Consider the following 14,844-nt stretch of genomic DNA (forward strand, 5'->3'; position numbering starts at 1 on the left):
ACTTTTCCATGAGAGATAACACCATGTAAGACATTTTTGTCCCTGGGTAGTGAGTGTTAATTCCTAAATGCTTATGCCTAAAAAGTCTAGAAAACGGCTGTTATTCCCTTAAAACGTTGCTTTTGTGACCAGGACAATGATATTTTGAAATATACCTATTTCCAATGGGAAAACTGGCAAATCTGCACGTTTTTATTCACATAAAGTCAGAAAAAACAACACATGAATCATAATTAACATGTATTTATACTAAAGTTAATCAAAAGTGACCACAAAAGATTAAAAAGTGAGTCGTTTTTCGACGTTTACAATTACACTATAAATCACTTCCACGAATCATCCCCCAAATATTGTCTCCCATCATCGTCATCATTAATAAATCAATCATCCGGTGATTCATACGTTGTTTTTTCTGACTTTAAGTGAATGAAAATGTGCAAATTCGCCCGTTTTCTCATTATTTATAAGTTTTCTTGCACCACTTAAAATCAAGAAGGTCTCGCGACCCCCCCCCCGTGAAGCTTTGGCGACCCCTGGTGGAGGTCGGGACCACCAGTTTGGGAACCAATGTTGTAAACGCCATATTTTTCCCTCCACCTGCATTCCGCGAAGACCCGCCCTACTCTGCCTCTGATTGGCTAGTACTCGTTACCTTCGGTGGTTAGATTGGTTAGGTTTAGGCATGGGGAGTGAGATGATTGGGTTAGGGTAAGAATTTCGACGACAGACCCAATCAGAGGCAGAGTAGGGGCGGGTCTTCGCAGAATGTGGGTGGAGGAAAGAAATAACACTTCTTTGATGTTACTTTGTCATACGCACCGCTGAGAGGCGCTGCAGTTAGATCAGCTTGTTATATCAGCTTTCTTCGGCTCTGCGAACATGGCGGAGCTCAGGCTGCGTTTTGGCAAGGGAGCAAACGATATAGCGCACAAAATATGTCACCGTCACCTCCTGGAAACTCAATACAAACAAGGTAAATGTGCAACACACGCTTCGTCTCTACCTGCTGGGGTTCTGGCGGTTGACATTCAAAATGGCAGTCTGAGTGGAGCCGAAAACGCTGCAGAGGTGACCGTTGGAGTTCCACGGGACGGTTACACAAGGGTAAACGCGCCGCTCTGTGCAGGTAACAATGCATGGGGAAATGGCTTTGTCGCCGAATATGACCATTATATTGGACTTAAGAAAGAGTATTCACTTTCTAAAGAGATTCGCGTTCAAATTAGAGGAAGACTTTTCTCTCGGCACCGGTGTCAAGCCGAGTTTCGGAGGACTTTCTGCACGTCAAGGATTCCTCGTCGGTACTTGTGGTGGAGACATGGACAGGTTGTTTTTATCAGGGCTTACACCGGGAATGGAGACCGCTCTGTGCCGCTTTACAAAACCAAAACAGGCTATTATGAAATTCTGGAGGTGTCACCCACCGCCACTCACGCCCAGATAAAAACAGCCTACTACAAGCAGTCCTTCATCTACCACCCGGACAGAAACTCCGGCAGCGACGAGGCCACTGTCCGCTTCTCGGACATCAACGAGGCCTACACCGTGCTGGGCAACAAGGGGCTGAGAAAGAGGTACGACCGGGGTCTGTTGAGTCTATCAGATCTCACTGCAACAGCTAAACCCTCCGCCAAGGACACTGCCGGGAGCCCGGCCAAGCAGCAAGCCGGGAGCCGGCGGTCTGCTGTGACTGCAGACAGCCGAGAAGGCGTCTTTGATTTCGACCAGTTCTTCAAGTCCCACTACAACGAGCAGCTGCAGAGACAAAGAGACATCCGAATCCGCAAAGAGGACATGATGAGGAAGAAACAGGAGACGATGGGCGAGAAGAAGCTGGGCAGGATGATGGAGGTGGGAGTCGGGGTGCTGTTGGCGATGGCCGTGGGAATATTAATAAGCTTAAAACGAGGGTGACGTGAGGAAGGATGGAGCACTGGACACTGATGCTGTTGGGGCCAAGGGCTGGGCAATATATCGATATTATATCGATATTGTGATATGAGACTAGATATTGTCCTAGATTTTGGATATCGTAATATGGCATAAGTATTGTCTTTTCCTGGTTTTAAAGGCTGCATTACAGTAAAGTGATGTAATTTTCTGAACTTACCAAACTGTTATAGTAGTTCTGTTATTTGCCTTTATCCACTTATTCATTATATCCACATTACTGGTGATTATTTATCATCAGTAATGCTCATCCCCACAATATTGTCGCAATATCGATATTGAGGTACTTGGTCAAAAATATCATCATATTTGATTTTGTCCATATCGCCCAGCCCTTTTGGGGCCCTTAAATCATCACCTTTCACATCCATGTTTAACTAAAACCCCTTCTTCTTCCCTGGAGACTTGAACAACTAAATGTCAGTGAAATCACAATGGATGACTCACCTTCATCCTTTCGGTCAGTGTGACAGTGCAATAGTGTAATTTGTTTATAGATCACATTGTTCTCATGCAAGCTGCTAACCAAAGATTTAGCTGTAATGTGCATTAGAGCTGCAACAATTAGTCGATTTAATAGATAAGTTGATCAACAGAAAATTAATCAGCAACTATTTTGATAATCGAATAATCGTTTTAGTCATTTTTTTAAAGCAAAAACACACTATAATACATGATGGTTAACTGCATATCTTAAGATTTTGGACTGCTGTTCAGATAAAACAAGACATTTGAAGTCACCATGTGCTCTAAGAAATTGTTTCCACAATTTTTTTGACAAAAAGATTAATCAATAATAAAAATAATTGTTAGTTGCAGCTCTAATGCACATAAACCTGTAACGATTGCTGAGTTATTTGATTAGGAGATTATTGGCACCTTTTTTGGAAATCTTAAAGTAATTTTTGAAGCACAAATGGCAAACATTTGTCTGTGTTGCTAAAATATTTTGACGTTTTTGGACTGACATGGACAAAACAAGCAATTTGAAGACATCACCTTGGCTTTAGGAAACTGCAATTGGCATTTCTCACAATTTTAGGGCATTTCATTAAAATGATCAATTGCCACTGGAAATAACTGTTAGTTGGAGCCCCACATGTGCATATGAGCAAGCATGTGCCACAGAACAAGTGCAATTTTTCTATGAACACAATATTCATTCGTTTTACTGTAAAACAAAAGGTTTGATATGTTACCAGTTTCTTTTTTTGCACTGGTTTTAGCTTGATGGTCCAGTCTCCTGTTGTTCAGTTTGTCAGTCACACTGTCAGCATTATGTCCTCACCGTGTCAGCATATTATGAGCATTTCATCACACGCTGACAGAGAAACCCTCAGTGGTTAACAACCTTTTTAGTGCAATAATTCAACTCCTTTTGGCTTTTATAAAGTCATCTGTCACACAGATTTCTTATTTTTATGGAAGCAAGTTTTGATTATGGTTGCACTGTTTCTTGGGAGACCATCAAACAGGAAATGTAAGGTTGTGGTGAGATGGTTCAGTTGAAGAATGTGCCTTTGATGATATTTATTGTAAAATCAGTAGTTATATTGTCCAGATATTTAACTAATAAATGACCTCTGAGCAGTGCTGTCAGCACAATGTGTGTGTCTTTTGTTAACATGCTTCACCAACCCTAGTCATCAACACAAACTGAATAAAAACATGCAAATAACCTGATTAAAAAAAAAATTCTGGCAACAGCTGATGAAATAAAGTAACTTAAAAGACTCAACATACACAAATGTATGTAAAAGTTTTTATTTAAATGTTTTATTTACACTGAACACAAACATTTAGTGCATGAAATTCACAGTAAACGTCACAGATAAAAGTAAACATATCAGTGCATGTTAGTAGCGAACTCGAGTCAAACAAAACCTCCAGTGCATCAACACAAATACTGTTATTAAATAATATTAAAAACTCAAATAAAATTAAAAGTGCTTGCATATCAAAGACAACACTAAAAGCTATGGAAAAAACTACTTAGCTTATTTAATTTCTTCTCCTACACAGACTTTCCTTAATGTTGAGGCCTATCTTTTCAAATCCCATGATTTTGGTTTGGTTGCTGAGGCCGTTAGTTACAGTAAAGTTGGACCACAGAGACAGACAGCAAGATCTTTTTCAATTAGGATCTAAATAATGAACATAGATCAACCATCTGCACTATTCTCATTTCTCTTGTCAAATTTATTTTGGATAAAACAATGACTTGTGCACAAATCCAAGTTGCTTATTCCCTTAAATCAAGCCCCTTAAAAATATTTTTAGCATTTGTACCTGCAGTGATCAAGTCTCCAACCCTCTTTAGGTCAAAGGTTAACTGTAAGTGGTTATGAATGCTGCAGCCATGTCTGCACACATTCAGATGACTGGGTTGAGGGCGTCATAGAGCCGCTGCACCGCCAGCTCCACCATCTCTCTCAGGGAGTCGTCCTCGGTGCAGTCGTCCTCGCAGCACACCGACTGGTGAGGGGAGAAGAGGCTGGTGAGAAAGACCCAAAACAACAACAGTCGCACCAAATGCCTGACACCGTCCTGTGTCTTAGTATAACAGGCTGAAAGCTTCTCACCCTCGTTTCCAGGCAGATGTGAACTGTCTTCCCATCTACTGTCACAGAGATGTTTTTACCATCACTGAAATCCACAAATTCCTCTCCAAACATGTCCCTAAAGACAGAGGACAGAGAATATATTACAGTATACCCACCAAACACTGTGATCCATGTTTACAACGTTATAAACAAGTGAATAAACTGTAGATATAAAAAGCTTGGGTGGCACTCACTGCAACATGACCTCTAGTCGTGCTTGGAAGACGTCCATGTCCATAATGGCACTCTGGGTCTCCATGACTGTTAATGAAACACAAATTTAATCACATTCGATCAAGACGTCATAGAACCTTTCTAGTATTTCAATTTCAGTGATGGTCAAAGAAAAAATATAAATAAAATACAAGAAAAGATGTTCATAGTTTCATGTTCCAACCTTTCTGAGCCTTTGGGTTGGACTGAACTTCCAACACTACAGTGGTGACAGCGTCGGCATACATGTCATTCAGAGGATTCGCAATCCACTGAAACAGGGAAAAAAGGGTGGTTGAGTTGACTGAAACCTTTATAGAAAGTAGAGTATCCACAATGTATAGCACCTATAGAAAATCATCAATCCCTGTCAAAATCCTTACCTTTAGTTACCGTGGAATTTAAAACATTAAACATTTTCCAGCTGTATTTATGAATAAGAAAGGATATAGGACAGCACACCTAGTGTACTTTTTTTTAATTGCCACACGGACGTTTCGGGCAAGACGCCTTTCTTCAGTGTGTGTTCTGGCAATTTTCACAATTAACACAGGTGGGATTAATTATAGATATCCACAACTGGCACAAAAGGTCCATCCCAGCAGAGGGAGCTACAAACATATAACGTAGATTCATGACACATTATAGAAATACAATAATAAACAAAAAGCAAAAACGAGTTCTGTTCAGTTCATAAGAAACAAGCAAATAAAATCACCTCATTCATGAAGAAGATTCTTGACATAAAGCAAATCATAGAGAATTATATTCAATTCATAACAAGAGAATTAAATCTCATTCAACCCATTGGGAATGAGGGTATTTACATACATACTTATTGCATTAATGCTTAGCAGGACAACAGCTGGTTGAAATTGCCTTCACTCTTACCTCCAGCAGCACCATGCCCACTTCATGGATCAGAGTGATGCTTTTAAAGATCCTCAAAGTGTTTTTCTCGGTTCCATCCAGTTCCTCCACGTCACCTGAGACGGAGAAAAAAAACGGCAGCACTCTGTATGAGGTGAACTCAACTATAAACATACATTTGTAAAAGTGCACATGCATATAATACCAGTCAAAAGTTTGGACACACTTTCTGATTCAAATGTGAAGGTGTGTCCAAACTTTTATGTATGTGCTGTTAAATGCTTGGTCACTCAACGCACACACACAAATATAGAGGTCCTCTTACCAGTGAGGTTCCTCAGATGGCACACAAGCAGCGAGTAAGGTCCAGTGAAGGGGATGGCCTGGGTCTGTTTCACTGTGCTCATGGCCAACTCTGTGTATGCTGCAATACAGACACATCAGCTTAGCAACAAATCTCTGAACAGATTCACACCAGCAGCTCCATTTCTGATTTGTTGATGACCCTTTTCATTTTAGTCCCTGGTGGTACTTTGCTGCAGGTGGCGAGAGGATTTGGGGAATTGAAGGCTACTCACTAGACAGGTCTGATGGATTGAGGATGTGGTAGTTGAAGTTCTTTTTCACCAGTATGCCTGACACCCTCTGACCCTGAGCACACTTCTTATCCGCCAGAGAACCCATCACCTGAGCGGAGGAGCAGAATCCACTTTTTAATGAGTGGATTTGTGTTTTAAGATGACAAAACTAACTCGACCTGACATTGTTAAGCAGGAAGGGAGCTTAAAAAGTCTCATATAGACAAGAAAAAAATTGACAGAGGAAAACAGGCAGTTCACTGACCTTGGCTAGTTTCTCTCCTCTGAAGTTGAGGGTGACAGCTTCTGTGTTGCGAGGGTTGTGGACTTCGATGTGAACCTGGTCATTATCCTCATACTCCCTGATCAGCGCAGCCTTCAGACGGGCCATCTCATTCTGCTCCCCGTGGACCAAGATCTGAGGATGACATGCGGACGAGAGAGCCGCAGAGGATTAAAGCTTTTTTTATTTACAACTGACCTGACTGTTAGGTACAGAGAACACACAATTTTAAACTTTTTATTTTTCCTCGTACCACGTGCGGAGGTTTGAGAGCCCTGATGAACTCGCTGGTCTGCTGGTAGTCCGTGTGGGCGGAGAAGGAGATGTAGTCCACCGACATCTTCAGCTGCAGCTTCTGCCCTGACATGGTAGTGATCTCCTCCGGTTCAGACATGATATGCTGTAGAACGTACACATTAACCACAGTGATTTGAATTCATATATTATTATTATTATTTGTAAACATTTACTGCCTCAACAGACACATCGAGTGTAGATGAGCAGAAAATCTGAATAAGTAACAACGCTTCTATCCCAGAAGATAAATCAGCTTGTTGATATGTTGATACATTCTGTCCTAAAACAACAATCAGGAGCTCAAATGAACATTGACACATTTTTCTCACTGTAATAATTCCTCCTGTTCATACTGGACTTTAAAAAGCGAGTCCTGTCGTGCTCTGACCTTGGCCAGTGTGCCCTCCACACAGTATCCAGCGATAATGACTCCATTCCTCTTGTCAGTGCACCAGCTTTCAAAGAGCTCTCTGGAGAGGCCGCTCTGCATCATACCCGGGGACGCCATCACCACACTGGGGCCGATATCATCGAAGTGATCCATGCTCTGGAGAGGACAGACGCCACATTTAGATGATGAAGCCTAAAGATATAAAACAGCGTGGGTGTCTGGGTGTGTAGCAGCTCTCCACCTTGAGGTTGCTGATGTGCTTGAAGACAAAAGGGTTGTTGATATTGATGGCCTTGCGGATCTTGTCGTTCATTGCGTTGACATAGGTCTGGTACACGGCCATGCACTTCTTGGCCAGGGATGAAGCATAATAGATGGGGATGTCATGGAGCTCAGGGTGGTTCTGCCAATACTCGTCTACAGGGGGACATGAAACGCAACCTCACAGCTTCCTCTCATCTCCTCATGATTGAATGAAGGTGAAATGTTAAAACAAGTGTAATACAATGCAAATATGTGGCACTTTTCCATGACAGAGGATCAAAACTCTTAGATGGGATGGGAGAATTTGGAGACTAACAATGTTGTTCAGTGGTGTTTTCTCACCCAGGATGAGCAGCAGCTCCTGGGCCCGTCCCAAGGCGAACACAGGGATTAAACAGCGACCTTCTCTGTTGACAATGTCGTGTACTGTGTTACAGAAGCGAGCCTCACGTTCCTCCCTCTTCTCATGGATGTGCGTGCCGTAGGTCGACTCCTGCCGAAAGAATAGCAGGATTCATCATGTTGTGATCACATTAAGATCCATTAAAAGTAGTGTTTAATGTGAATTCTTTAATGTAAACATGGTGCACTTTTGGCGTACTATGATTAAGATGTCAGGTTTGACACTGGGGATCTCAGCTGCCATCAGATGCCTGTCTTCTTGTCGGGAGAAGTCTCCTGTGTACAGCAGCTTTGGAGGAAAAAAAATGGAGGAAGTACATCTTAGCAATGCACACACATGAAAAACAGATATTAGACTTTATGAATGAACGACAGGGATCTCTGAAACAGAAAATGTCGTTAAATACACAACAAATCAGAGTGCCCGGTAATTACAGGACTCGTTACCTTGACTCCAGCTATTTCAATCATGAACATGGCAGCTCCCAGCACATGACCGGCGTGGTAGCACCAGAACTTGATTCCTGCCACCTCCTTGACCTCGTGAAAGTTGATGGTCTCAATCTTATCCATGCTCTCTTCCAGGTCAGTCTCAGTGTACAGCATGTCATCTGCAGAAATGTTGCTGCAATATATCAAAACGGTGAGTGAATAGCAAGAGAGTTACATCACAATTCAGCCAATGAGACGATTGCTTCTTCCCAACCTGACTTTGACGTAGTCTGACAATAGCCAGCGGTAGATGGCCTTAGTGGCATGAGTCATGAAGGTCCGGCCTTTGAAGCTGGTCTTCTGGAGGAACCAGGGTAGAGCTCCACAGTGATCCAGGTGGAAACTGGCAAGAGGACAGATACATCAATATCAAGTTAAACATCCTTTCAGTTATCATGATCTTGCACATAAATCACTTTGATAAGCAGAATAAAAGCACAAGAATTTGTCTTGTGGTGTTGAAGCAGGAACATAATACAGATGTGTTGAAAGACCTTTAACATGAGGGCTTGACTGATAAATTGGCCAATAGTAGCTTATTGCAGATACATTGATATGTAGATCAATAAATATAATGTTCTTTTATGATATTATAATTTAAAAATGAAATAAAGAAATTAAGGGAACAAATATCCAAAGCATTTGTTTATGTTATGTCGTTGTGTAAAAACTAAAAGTATTGATATTGGTATCAGCCTTAAAAGTCCAGTAAGGATCAGGCTACATTCCTCACATAGACAGAACCATAGACCAGCTACATACAGTACAGAACTCAGCTTCCAGGCTTTTAACCAGAGTAAACAGGTTTGAGCACCGTCATCCTGGTTTTAGCCTCTTAACACTTGGCTTCCAGTACGTTCTATAATTGATTTCAAAGTTCTTTTAATTACTTACAAGGCCCTAAATGGTCTGACTCCTCGTTATATCTCAGAGCTTTTACCCACGTATGACCCTGCTCACACTTTGAGATCCTCAGGCAGGAGTCTTCTATCTGTTCCCGACTCTCGGCTGACTAAGACTAAGGGGAACAGAGCTTTTGAAATTAGAGCTCCGAGGCTCTGGAACACCCTACCCGAAGAAATAAGGTAGGATGAGTCAATGGCCTCTTTAAAATCTAAAATCCGTCCCTGATTTTTCTTGATTCTAGTTTTATTCTGTTTTATGGGTTTTTCAATTTTTAATTACTGTCAGGCTGGCTTTTTTATGTTGTTTGCTTTGTGTTTTTATTCTTTTATTGCTTTGTGTTTTTATGTGAAGCACTTTGTAACTGTTTTGACAAGTACTATATAAATAGATATTCTTCTTCTTATTATTATTATTATTATTATTATTAATAAAACATAGAAGAGATAAGGCAGGACTTACTGGCTGATGAGCAGCAGGTCTATCTCTGCAGGGTCAATCAAGTCTATGTAGGGGAGAGCATCCATTCCCTCCAGGCCAGGGTGGATGCCACAGTCCAGCTGCCAAACACAAAGTCAGAACACAGAACTACATACAGTATACAGTATACAGTATATACTATATATATATATATATATATATATATATATAAAGAAAATACACCATAATCTTATAATTATTTCTGCTCACTATAAATTGATTATTACAGTAGTTGCAGATATGTTACTGGGTCAAGCAATACTATAATACTCTAGTCAGACAGGTACATAAGCATTTTATCTGTTAACCTTCATCACCCAAGAATCAATTATTCACCATGATTTTCCTTCCTTTGAACTCCAGGATGATGCATGACCTCCCAACCTCCTGACCAGCACCCCTGGGAGATGTAATAAATCAACATGTAAGCTAGCATTTGTTAATATTATGGTTATGTTATAGAAACTGACTATAAAAACGATTGAATTGAACTCACAGCGGACGGATGAGGAGCTGGTCACTCTCCTCTGCGGGGACGATCACCTCTATTTTGCGTTTTGTAGCCATGTGGACTAAATATTACAGGTGCATTGTTAAATATAAAAATTAAATGTGACCATAATAATAATACTGTGTTGGTTGAATGAATGAGAGGGGCGGCCTCTCTTGGAAACGGCTAACTTCCGGTGGTGTACCAAAATACCGCCGATCAGAATCATAGGCGTTGACAAAAGTTCCGAGACAGACGTTGGTCGGTTTTTGAATAAAATGATATCAAATAAATTAAATAAAACTCAATATTTCCGGTCATAAATACATAAAAAGTAGTCTGACAATTTATGTAACCTCAAGTTGTGCACACAATTATCCACAGTCCTACTACTGTCGGTTTAATATTCAACTCTAGAGAGAGCGTTACTTTTTTGGGGGGGTTGAGTAACAGCTGCGTCCCCTTTAAGTGATGTTGGGTGGCGGCTGTGAAACTCAAAGGAAGCTAAAGAGTCAAACTGAACGTAAACAGAAAGCAATAATCCTCTTCTTTGAAGTAAAGACTCCCCGTTGACGGTACACTGAGGCGGCAGCGATACGAGCAGGTACGCAGCTAAAATTATTAAATGCGTCGTTGATGTGTTTGCCAAGTCCCGGTGGAAGTCTCTTCAACTTCAGCGTGAAAATGAATGCGGTGGGGAGAATATTAAAGGAGGAGAAATAGTTTCACTCGTAATATTGGGCTTTTTAAAAAGGATGTACATCATAATATATTGGGTACAATAGCGTAGTTTCTGTTTTGTAGCTTGTATAGCAACGAACATGACCTGTTGGCTCAGTTTTGAACAGTCAGCGGTGGTGTATCATATTTGTCATGAGGGCTCTGCTGTAATATTGTAATGGCTCTGAACCTCAGCTCAGTGCAGATACACCCTCCTCCTTCACAAAGACCGTCAGTGTTACTGGCAGGTGGAACAAACTGGTTTTCAGTTTAACTAGACTTCATCACAGTGAACTCATAGTTATTTACCACAAGCCACAGCATCAAAAATGAACAGCAGTCGAATCGACACTTCTGAAAAGGCATTTACTTAATATTGTGAGCACCTTAAAGGTAGTGTTTGTTACAGTCTTATATCAGTATATTATCCAGTCATATTGTCCAAGTGTTACTTTATTATTTTACCCCCTCTAACTATTGTTTTCTTACACTGCTTTATGCATTTAAATGGGAATGTGGTTAAAGCAAGGGGAAATGCTTCATCCTGACTGTAGCTTCTGAATCAGAGTTAAGAGGAAATTCAAGGGAAACAAATAATGATGTTTAGCAGCTTAATCTCTGTTTTTCACCACTTCAAAAAGCGTTAGGCATCATAGCAAAAGCCTTAACGCTGTTTAAACCCATTTTCAAATTTGTGAAACCTGTATTTGGCTTATGAAAACACAAAAAAGGGTAATTTCACTGATATTTCTCCATCAAGATGACATCAGACCAGGTCCAGATCAAAAACCACTATAAGTAGACTTGTCAAATCTGGACTAGATTACCAAGGAGAATCCAGAGACTCTTTAAAATACAGTTTCAGATTTGTGAAACCTTTATTCTATTTGTGAAAACACAAAAAAGGGTGATTTCACTGATATTTCTCCATCCAAACCACATCAGACCAAGTCTAGATCAAAACCATTATACTTATCAAATCTTAATAATAATAATCTATTCCAGGTTTTATAAGTCTAAGTATAGTGTTTTTTGATCTGGATGTGGTCTAATGTGTTCTGGATGGGGGAAAAAAGCAGTGAAATCACCCTTTTTTCTGTTTTCATAAGAAAAATAAAGGTTTCACAAATCTAAAAGTGGGTTTAAACAGCGTTAAGGCTTTTGCTACAAAGTCTAACACTTCTTCATAAGTGTAAGTGGTGAAAAAACAGAGATTCAGATGCTAAATATTATTTATGTTTACTTTAACTTTCCCCTCAACCCCGAATCAGAAGCTAACTTCAGCACATGATCAGTTGTCTGTTCATCATGTCTACTGAGGCTTACAAAGCAGTCATGTGGTATATTAAACACTGAGGTTGGTGACGTTCAGGTCGGCGGGGCTGGAGGGCTGGATGCGGTTATCAAGGATGCGGTGAAGGATGTTCCGCAAAGTCAAAAAGCGCCACAGCAGCAGCAGCTCTCAGAGCAGTGAGATCAGCACCAAAAGTAAGGTACAGTAACACACGTACACACACACACACAAACACACTCAGAAACGTTATGACAGACTGTCGCCTTGTTAAACACTTTTCTTTCTATTTCTCTGCAGTCTGTGGACTCCAGTTTGGGAGGACTCTCCAGATCGAGCACCGTCGCCAGCCTCGACACCGACTCCACCAAGAGCTCAGGTCAGCTCTTCTTTTCTTACTCCAGCTCTCCCACCCTCTTCTCTCTACTCCCATTTCCTTCTCTAACTGGTTGTTTCGATGTATGGCCTCCGTAGGTAACAGCACGTCTGAGACCTGCGCTGAGTTCAGGGTGAAGTATGTGGGAGCCATCGAGAAGTTACAGTTTGACATGAGCAAGACGCTCCAGGAACCTCTGGACCTCATCAACTATATCGATGCTGCTCAGGTAAGAAGCAGGAGAAAGACAGGGACACATTTCAAGTAGGTCTGACATAAAAAATTTTACAGCAGTCAATATCATATCATTCATTTATTACACTACATAAAAAGCCTCTATAAATATTCTGCTCCTTTTCACAGCAAGATGGAAAGCTGCCGTTCGTGCCTGGAGACGAGGAGATGATTCTGGGAGTGTCAAAATACGGAGTCAAAGTGGCCTCACTGGACCAGTGTGTGAGTCCTGGCTTATAATAGCAAAGCAGTAAAAAAAAAAAGTGATATACTGTACTCCAGATTGAATGGTCATTGATCAGACTTAGCAGTACTGCTGGGTCATCAATACAGCCTTTTAGCTTGGTTATGAATTAAGCATCAATTTATACTTTTGACATGGTTCTGCACAAAGCTGCTGACTCAGATATTTCAGAAAGTCCCGAATGTGTTGTGCTGCACTAAAATCTTTAGTTTTAATGAAGAAATTTACCAACTCTGAACTGATGGATGATGCTAATCAGAGATCATGTTTATGAGTCAGTAATCAAGTGTTTTTTTTGTTTTTTTTATTGTACCCCAGGATGTGCTCCACCGCCACCCTCTCTACCTGATAGTGCGTATGCTATGTTACGATGACGGCCTGGGTGCAGGGAAGAACCTCTTGGCTCTCAAAACCACAGACGCAAAACAACAAGACTGCAGCATCTGGGTGTACCAGTGCAGCAGCTCAGTAAGTGAAATTTGAAATTTGAAATAAACACACTTGGGGTACGTGTGGTAATTTATCCAATTACTGACTGCTGCTTTATTTCCTCTCCCTCTGTGTCGTCATGTGTCTGAACAGGAGCAGGCTCAGTCCATCTGCAAGGTGCTGTCGGCTTCTTTTGACTGCGCTCTGACATCAGACAAGTCCTGAAGCCAGGAGACGGATAGGAGAGAAGTGAAACAACTGCAAAACCAACAATCAGGAGACCACCACAGCTGCATTGTGATTGTCAAATTATCTCAACCATTTCCCTTTTCTTTCAACTTTCCTTTGATTTTTTTTTAAGAGATGTTATCTGGAGGGAAAATCCTGCGTTTTCTCTGTTAGTTCGCAGGAAAACATGATTCAAGCCTTTTGAATTAATAGTAAAGTCACTTTGAACCATCCTTTTCCGTCACTCTCCATTTAAGACAGAATTACTGTGAATTCGTCTGAATCATTTCCGCGGGATTTGTTTCCTTTACCTCACCCGTTCCTTTGACCTTTCAAATGAAGTAAAGAGCAAAATTAAGGAAAGTTCAGAAAAAAGGGAAATGGTTGCACTATTTTTTGAAAAAGTATTGTAATACAGTGCACAGATTTCAACAATGTAAAGTAAATTAATCATATTTAATATAAATTATGGCACAAAATGGTACATAATGTAGTAACCCATCCTTACCCTGCTAGTGTCAGTATATGATAGTTCATGGGAGACATAAATCAGCGAAGAAACTACACGGTACACTTTTTATTTTATTTTTTTGAGACAAACAGTATTGGTACGATAGCAGTTGCAGTTTGACTGGCAGGTACATTACAAATATGCTTCAGCTGTGCCCCACATCCTACGTTTTATTACCTGTGAGATTTAGCGGTTTTTAATGATTGATTCCTTGGTACCAAATGTTTTGTGTGTTTTTGTGGTTTGTTTACTCCTTGTTTTAATGTTGTGATTAAATCTGCATTCAGTTCATTAGATTATCTCACACCACTGAAATCCTAAAAGGCTGTTAGACGCATTGGAAAGAGTTCAGAGGGAAAAATGTGTTTACAGTTCTGGTACTAACTTGACTTCACTTTGTACATAATTACAGCCCCCTGCCCTTTTTTTCTGTCCTTTTCACCTTTGTCCTGTTGTGATTGGGTTGAAAATGTGTGACAATCTGGTACAATAAAGGAGTGGAAGTGTTTTTGATAATTATGTCACTGATTGAAATGTCTTTTTCGGATTCTGCCATCGTCATATCTTTTCTGCACTTTTAGCTTAGACATTTAAC

The 14,844-nt window shown here is 40.7% G+C and overlaps 3 protein-coding genes across 4 annotated transcripts; 2 read left to right on the forward strand and 1 right to left on the reverse strand.

Moving 5' to 3' along the window:
* Positions 1 to 768: 768 nt before the first annotated feature.
* LOC122997838 lies at positions 769 to 3,559 on the forward strand. Its single transcript, XM_044374109.1, has one exon. The coding sequence runs from the start codon at positions 880 to 882 to the stop codon at positions 1,912 to 1,914; it is 1,035 nt and encodes a 344-aa protein (XP_044230044.1). The 5' UTR covers positions 769 to 879; the 3' UTR covers positions 1,915 to 3,559.
* On the reverse strand, positions 3,171 to 10,503 carry LOC122997835 (cleavage and polyadenylation specificity factor subunit 3). The gene is made up of 18 exons (XM_044374107.1): positions 10,223 to 10,503; positions 10,063 to 10,126; positions 9,709 to 9,806; positions 8,558 to 8,686; positions 8,299 to 8,476; positions 8,051 to 8,140; positions 7,792 to 7,942; positions 7,427 to 7,602; positions 7,183 to 7,341; positions 6,751 to 6,897; positions 6,480 to 6,632; positions 6,215 to 6,323; positions 5,962 to 6,060; positions 5,658 to 5,752; positions 4,951 to 5,038; positions 4,748 to 4,814; positions 4,533 to 4,629; positions 3,171 to 4,425 (listed from the first exon to the last, which is right to left on the reverse strand). The coding sequence occupies exons 1-18, from the start codon at positions 10,291 to 10,293 to the stop codon at positions 4,324 to 4,326; spliced, it is 2,073 nt and encodes a 690-aa protein (XP_044230042.1). The 5' UTR covers positions 10,294 to 10,503; the 3' UTR covers positions 3,171 to 4,323.
* Positions 10,504 to 10,692: 189 nt separating this feature from the next.
* Positions 10,693 to 14,765, forward strand: itgb1bp1 (integrin beta 1 binding protein 1). Of its 2 annotated transcripts, none has more exons than XM_044374113.1 (7): positions 10,693 to 10,820; positions 12,309 to 12,429; positions 12,528 to 12,606; positions 12,702 to 12,832; positions 12,967 to 13,059; positions 13,400 to 13,549; positions 13,664 to 14,765. In XM_044374113.1, exons 2-7 carry the CDS (start codon positions 12,358 to 12,360, stop codon positions 13,733 to 13,735), a joined length of 597 nt encoding a protein of 198 aa, XP_044230048.1. In that variant the 5' UTR covers positions 10,693 to 10,820; positions 12,309 to 12,357; the 3' UTR covers positions 13,736 to 14,765. The 2 variants fall into 2 exon arrangements, with proteins under 2 accessions (XP_044230048.1, XP_044230049.1); XM_044374114.1 differs by having other exon boundaries at positions 10,696 to 10,820; positions 12,294 to 12,429.
* The last annotated feature ends 79 nt before the right edge of the window (positions 14,766 to 14,844 follow it).

The sequence above is a fragment of the Thunnus albacares genome, chromosome 15 (assembly GCF_914725855.1).
Source record: "Thunnus albacares chromosome 15, fThuAlb1.1, whole genome shotgun sequence".
Classification (NCBI taxonomy): domain Eukaryota; kingdom Metazoa; phylum Chordata; class Actinopteri; order Scombriformes; family Scombridae; genus Thunnus; species Thunnus albacares.

Bases quoted from the DNA above. Each gene is read 5' to 3' on its own strand.
- LOC122997835 (XM_044374107.1), bottom strand. From the start codon at position 10,293: ATGGCTACAAAACGCAAAATAGAGGTGATCGTCCCCGCAGAGGAGAGT. The intron at 8,477-8,557 runs GTTGGGAAGAAG...GATATATTGCAG, and splicing joins TCAGACTACGTCAAAGTCAG to CAACATTTCTGCAGATGACA. The intron at 7,603-7,791 runs GTGAGAAAACAC...GTCCCCCTGTAG, and splicing joins GGAGCTGCTGCTCATCCTGG to ACGAGTATTGGCAGAACCAC.
- itgb1bp1 (XM_044374113.1), top strand. From the start codon at position 12,358: ATGTTCCGCAAAGTCAAAAAGCGCCACAGCAGCAGCAGCTCTCAGAGC. The intron at 12,607-12,701 runs GTCAGCTCTTCT...TGGCCTCCGTAG, and splicing joins CGACTCCACCAAGAGCTCAG to GTAACAGCACGTCTGAGACC. The intron at 13,550-13,663 runs GTAAGTGAAATT...GTGTCTGAACAG, and splicing joins TGTACCAGTGCAGCAGCTCA to GAGCAGGCTCAGTCCATCTG.
- LOC122997838 (XM_044374109.1), top strand. From the start codon at position 880: ATGGCGGAGCTCAGGCTGCGTTTTGGCAAGGGAGCAAACGATATAGCG.